At 53.1% G+C, this 6,000-nt stretch overlaps 3 protein-coding genes across 3 annotated transcripts; 2 read left to right on the plus strand and 1 right to left on the minus strand.

Moving 5' to 3' along the window:
* Positions 1 to 464: 464 nt before the first annotated feature.
* On the plus strand, positions 465 to 1,792 carry ATEG_04149 (guanine nucleotide-binding protein subunit alpha; the record flags this gene model as incomplete). The annotated part of the gene is made up of 5 exons (XM_001213327.1): positions 465 to 594; positions 660 to 844; positions 914 to 1,077; positions 1,131 to 1,389; positions 1,451 to 1,792. 5 exons carry the CDS (start codon positions 465 to 467, stop codon positions 1,790 to 1,792), a joined length of 1,080 nt encoding a protein of 359 aa, XP_001213327.1.
* A 722-nt stretch (positions 1,793 to 2,514) lies between these two features.
* Positions 2,515 to 3,675, plus strand: ATEG_04150 (mitochondrial 37S ribosomal protein mS38; the record flags this gene model as incomplete). The annotated part of the gene is made up of 2 exons (XM_001213328.1): positions 2,515 to 2,872; positions 2,990 to 3,675. 2 exons carry the CDS (start codon positions 2,515 to 2,517, stop codon positions 3,673 to 3,675), a joined length of 1,044 nt encoding a protein of 347 aa, XP_001213328.1.
* A 787-nt stretch (positions 3,676 to 4,462) lies between these two features.
* On the minus strand, positions 4,463 to 5,405 carry ATEG_04151 (H(+)-transporting V0 sector ATPase subunit c; the record flags this gene model as incomplete). Its single annotated transcript, XM_001213329.1, has 5 exons — positions 4,463 to 4,527; positions 4,588 to 4,691; positions 4,748 to 4,904; positions 4,970 to 5,099; positions 5,334 to 5,405. 5 exons carry the CDS (start codon positions 5,403 to 5,405, stop codon positions 4,463 to 4,465), a joined length of 528 nt encoding a protein of 175 aa, XP_001213329.1.
* Positions 5,406 to 6,000: the final 595 nt, after the last annotated feature.

The raw sequence follows: 6,000 nt of genomic DNA on the forward strand, positions 1-6,000 counted from the left end.
ATCGAGACGAGAAACGCGGCGCCGTCGAGTAATCGCATTGGTGGTGACATTGGGTGGCTTGTTTCTGCAATACGAGAATATATAATTTGAGGGTCTCAGGCGCGGCTTAATAGAAGCCTGGATTTGATCAAGCTCTTGCGACGAGTGGTATCCACCAAACCTGTGCGATACCCCATTTCCACCGCCTCATTGCAAACCGCAGTGCAGATTGATTCAGTCTGCATCCTTCCAATTCGGCCAGGAATCCCACGTCTTTCGTGTGCTGAAGCCGATTATCGATACATGTTTCACGAGCCGTTCTCTGAATGGTCATCTTTCCCGTTTGGAGCCCTCCCTGATTCAGCCTCGAAGATTGCGAACCTCCGGGTCGACTTTGGATTTCAGACGCGCGCAACCCCAACTTTTTTTTGGAAGAACCGACTCTCCGGCATCATACTTCGGTTTTGGGTGTATAAGACGTGAAGATGGGTTGCATGAGCTCCAAACCCGCTGAACAGGCGGACAAAGAAGCCGTCCAACGGACTGCCAGGATAGACAAGAGCTTGAAAAATGACAAGAAAGTGATGGACCGGACGATCAAGATCCTTCTCCTCGGTACGTTCTTGGATAAATCGCGATATCTAAGCCAGGCAGTCAAATACTCACATCCCTTGAAACAGGTGCTGGTGAATCCGGAAAGTCCACGATCATTAAACAGATGCGCATCATCCACGCTGGTGGGTTTCCAGAGGACGAGCGTTGCCAAACGCGTGCGGTGATCTATTCGAATATTGTCATTGCGTTCAAGGTCTTGTTGGAGATTATGCGCGCGGAAAACATCGATTTCCAGGTTGAAAAAACAAAGGTACGAGGAATAGAACTGCAGAATACTGGGTTTCTTTCGGGTCCGTTTACTGACTCGATATGCCTACAGCCATTGGCAGACTATGTGGACAACCTGGAGCCTGATGTAGGCTCGGACGAAGCGTTTTCTGACCTCAAAGTCCGCGACGCTATGAGGGGGATGTGGGAGGATACTGGTGTCCAACAAGCCGTAGCCCGGGGTCACGAATTTGCCCTTCACGATAACCTGCATTAGTGAGTTCTCGTGTTTTCATGTTGCATGATGGCATCTGTTGACATTGAACCAGCTTTTTCAACTCCCTTGATCGGATATTCACGCCTGGCTGGCTCCCTGACAATCAAGATATGCTGCAAGCCCGTCTGCGGACCACTGGAATTACGGAAACCCTTTTCGAACTTGGTCAAATGAACTTCCGCATGATGGACGTCGGTGGACAACGATCTGAGAGGAAGAAGTGGATCCACTGTTTTGAAGGCGTTCAATGCTTGCTTTTCATGGTCGCTCTCTCAGGTTATGACCAATGCTTGGTGGAGGACCAAACTGCTGTCAGTACCCAGCATTCCTCATCCCCAAGCCCCTTCACGCACGTTATTAACAGATCCACAGAACCAAATGCACGAGGCGATGATGCTCTTTGAGTCCTTGGTGAATGGCGAGTGGTTCAAGCGAAAGCCAATCATTCTCTTCCTGAACAAGATCGATCTCTTCAAGGGGAAGCTTCATGTTTCTCCGGTATCCAAACACTTCCCCGATTTCAATGGCTCCGATACGGACTTCGATGCCGCGGCGAGGTATTTTGCCGACCGATTCCGCGGCATTAACCGCATTCCTGATCGTGAGATCTATATCCATTACACGAACGCCACCGATACGACGTTGCTCAAAGCGACCATGGACTCGGTTCAGGATATGATCATCCAGAAAAACCTTCACACTCTTATTTTATAGTCTGTCTTCGGGGATGATTCTACCTTTACGAAGTTCTCCGCGAGCATGAGACCCAGGGCCCTATCCTTCTCTTCTAGTACATGTTGCATTGCTGAGCGCTTCCTTTTCTCATGGCATCTGGATTATCTCCTTCGTCCTTTGGCCCGCCCTGATATGCCTCTCCTTCGTTCTCCTTCGTTTCTTGGTGCGGCTGCGGTCGACTGTCACTTTCTCGTCATGCTATTCGGCATCAAAAGCTTACACCGCATGTGACCTTACATTTTCTTCGGTTTGGACTTGTCAGAGTGATACCATCCTTTTGTATACCTGAATTTGCTCTGATCTAATGATTCTCCTTTCTTTTCGTTTCTACATATATATGATCTGTACTATTCTCTGGCCGATATGTCTTCGTTTCTTCTCGACTCAGCTCTTTCGATTTGTCACGGCCTTGATACCCTCAGGGGTCTCTGCTACCCCCCGGCAAAAGGCTTGCATAGTATTTCAATAAACAGCTTTGACACCTGTAAATAGATATTGGATACACGCGATCTGAATAAGTAGCTCTCTTTGATCAAGGTATAAATCACCTGACTGTGGGCGGTGAGACTCCTGCCTTAGGTGTCGTACGCGCCTTACCTAATTGGGGTTCCGCATGATCGGCCCAACTTCGATTTCGCCTCACCCGGCTTTGCTTCCGACAACTTCGTCACCCCAGTTCCTGGGCCCCTTCACCTCACACAATGTTGTCGTCTTCGATACGCCGGGCTGCATGGGCCCCTATTGTGCCCATCTCCGGCATCGCTCGCGCATCCAGTCAAGCTCTTCCCGGTTCCTCGAACGGCCTGCTCGGCGCAACGCAGCATGTCCGCCAGCGCCGCTACTCCTCCTCGTCCTCCAAGCCCAGCGACGGCTCTCGGGGTGTCGACGCCTCGTCCCAGACGCCCACCAAAGGCGTGAACGCCGGCGAGAAGAAGGAGGGCAAGGCGTCTCGGCGGCGAGGCCGTGACGGCGCCGGCCGCACCGGCTCCAAGTCGAGCCAGAACGCCGCCTTCTCCAAGCTGCCCAGTGTGCCCTCTACGCAACACCTCCAGCCGCATGGTAAGCCGAGCTGACTCTCTCCATAAGCGTGCAAAGGAGCCCGGCGCCCGTGGCCCGTCCGGCAACGCCTGTTTAAGGATTAAGAATCATATGACTGACCGCTGCAATCTCCTCCAGACGTCCATGTAGCGTCGTTCTTCTCCATCCACCGCCCCATCTCCGTCTCGACGACTGTTCCTCCCCCGTCCAGCCCCGAAGCCTTCGATGCCCTCTTCACCGCCCGCAAGCCCACGAAACCGGACACCGACGACGTGATCTTCACGCTGTCGTCCGCCGTCGACTCCATGGAGCACGGCGCCGTCGAGCACGAGGGCGCGTGGCCGCAGTCCCTGGACGGCGAGGCCGCCTCCCTCGATGCCATGAACATGGGCGATCTACGCGTCTCTGTCGAGGAGCTCACGAAACGCCTGCGTCCGTTCCACCCGCCCCCGCCGCCAGTGCCCTTCGACCAGGCCGCCGCCGCCGCCGAGGCCGCCAAGCAGCACGACAACACGTCCAGCTACTCCACCGTGCTGACCATCCACGAGTCCAAGCACGCCGACGGCAGCCGCACCTACGAGGCGCACACGACGCCCTTTGTGCGCACCCCCGACATGGACGCCCCCGGCGCCACCGCCGACCCCGAGGCCGTCATTGATATGCCCCGCGGCTCCGGGTCGACGTACATGGAGCGTCTGCGCAATAACCGCACGATGCATGCCATCAGCACCAAGAGAAGACGTAAGCTCAAGATGAAGAAGCACAAGTACAAGAAGCTGTTGCGGAAGACGAGAACGCTGAGACGGAAGCTGGATAAGGCGTGATCGGACTGGTTGGCCAGCCTGTATCTGCCTTTCCCTGTTTGCGTCGATTGTCTGGTGGTTCTCGGTTTGTTGAATTTTGCGCTGTCGAAGTGTTAGACTTGGGAGCCTGTTGGGCTCCCCGGTTTTGTCTTGTCTGTACCTGCTGTGGCTCTCATATCCTTCGTATTGCATATTGCATCGTCCTTTTATAGACAATATCATACATATTTATTGATGGTTTTTCGTTCGAACTGTAGGCTGGAGATGGGTTGGCTGCACATGCAGATCCTAGACTACACCATCCATGCGTCCAGGCATACCAATACAGAACAAAATAAGATTGTACGTTGAATAGACCAAGTATCTAAAACAAACAACCGACCAAAAATAGAAGCACATTCCAGCATTGCAATAATGATCCGGTCTAGGATCACAGTGACTCCCATAAAGTACAGTTCAGCGCAGACCTCACCCATGCAATGTATCTAACCCCTGACGAAGCACGCCACCCCGTGCCGTCTCTGCCAGCAATTTCTCAACACTATAGCCACTTGCAGTCCAGAACAGACCAGCCAAGCGGCTCCCCTTCATTGCTCTGATTCCCCCGCGCTTCAGCTCTAGGAGACAGATAGAACGGAACCTGCTATCTGTCACCCGAGAGGAAGAAGTTCAAAGTCCGATGCCACACAGTATACGAAATTCGAGCGATCTCTGATTCCTTGATATACTCCACACGCTAAGAAAATAAGCCAGAAACCCGCTTGGCGGTTTTCCGATCGTCCGCTCCGAGGGCGAGGGGGGTGTTGATTTAGCAGCGGACGTCGATGCTCCCGCGCGAGTTCATCAGAAGGGCAACGATGAGTCCGTAAAGACCTGCGGGGCGATGACCGTTAGCAACCTGACACAGCACCGAGGGCTGCGGATGGAACTCACCCAGGACTTCAGCGAAAATGAGAATCAGGATCATGCCGACATAGAGTCTGGGCTGTTGAGCAGTTCCACGGACACCAGCATCACCAACAATACCAATGGCAAAACTGCGGAGAGAGTGTGGTTAGCGACTCGTCGTTGGCACGCACTCGGCGCTACATACCCAGCTGCCAAACCGGCCAGACCGACGGCGAGACCAGCTCCCAACTGAATGAATCCGGTGTATAGAGGGAGCCTTTGTCCCAGGTTGTTGGCGATCAGGACGGACACGACCAGGCCGTAGATACCGATGATACCAGCCATGACGATGGGGACAATGTCTAATCGACACTCGAGTCAGACTCATCATGTAGCTTTATATGGGAAGTCGGCGATGTCAACGTACTCTTGACGATCAGATCGGGTCTCAGGACGGCCATGCTGCAGACACCGACACCAGCCTTGGCGGTTCCATAGGCAGCTCCAAAGCAGGTGAAGACGATGGCTGAGGTGCAGCCCAGCGCACCGAAGAAGGGCTATTTCAATCACGAGTCAGAGATCATGAACAAAGATGGTATGTAGATCGAAAACCACGGTGTTCCGATGCAGGAGGGTGACGATGACGAAGCCGACCCGTGAGTAACGCGGAGCTTTGCTGTCGTCGGGAACGCAGTAGGATAGAAAAACTTACCGCATAAACAGGGCTATTCGAAGCATATGTTAGCATCCGATGCGTTGCTCAGCATAGAGAGATGTGGAATCATAGGTACACCACGGGGTAGTGGTCCAAACACCGGAAAAGGAGACGAGTCGAGGATTACGTACCAGAGTTCAGTGGCCATTTCGAATGGTTGAACGGGATGAAGGGTTGGAGATGAAGACAAGGAGGTATAGAGACGGCGAAAGAGAGAAAGTCACGGCAGGTGTAGACGACCGTTGCGATGAGGAGCGAGACGGAGATGGGGGCTGAGGCGAACACGCTGGTTGCTGCTTCGGGGAGGCGGACAGACCGCCTGTGCTGCCACGTGATGCTGGCTTGGCGATGTTCGTCATTTCCAGTTTAGTCCATCTATCTAGAAGACTGCGTAACTATAGTATTATTACTAACATCCTTCTATGAACACATTGATAACTATAGCTCAGTCACTTGTAACGCCTCAAAACTTTGCATACGCAGATTTCCCGTTGACATCAAACAGAGACAACCCGGCATCCAGTCCATTGATACTTTGGGCCACCTGGAAACCTCTGCGGCGGCGTTCTTCAATCGCGTTCATCAACTTTGACCCGTCACTGTGAGAACCGCTTTCCTCTTTTGACTGCAAAGGGGAACTCTGATCACCAGATGGAAGGTAGCCGCAGTCTCGCAAGAACTCGGCAGGTGGAATTGTCTTCCGTCCCTTCTTGAAGACAATCCGAGCAACCGATATAGCCAAA

This window comes from Aspergillus terreus, genomic scaffold (genome assembly GCF_000149615.1).
Source record: "Aspergillus terreus NIH2624 scaffold_5 genomic scaffold, whole genome shotgun sequence".
Classification (NCBI taxonomy): domain Eukaryota; kingdom Fungi; phylum Ascomycota; class Eurotiomycetes; order Eurotiales; family Aspergillaceae; genus Aspergillus; species Aspergillus terreus.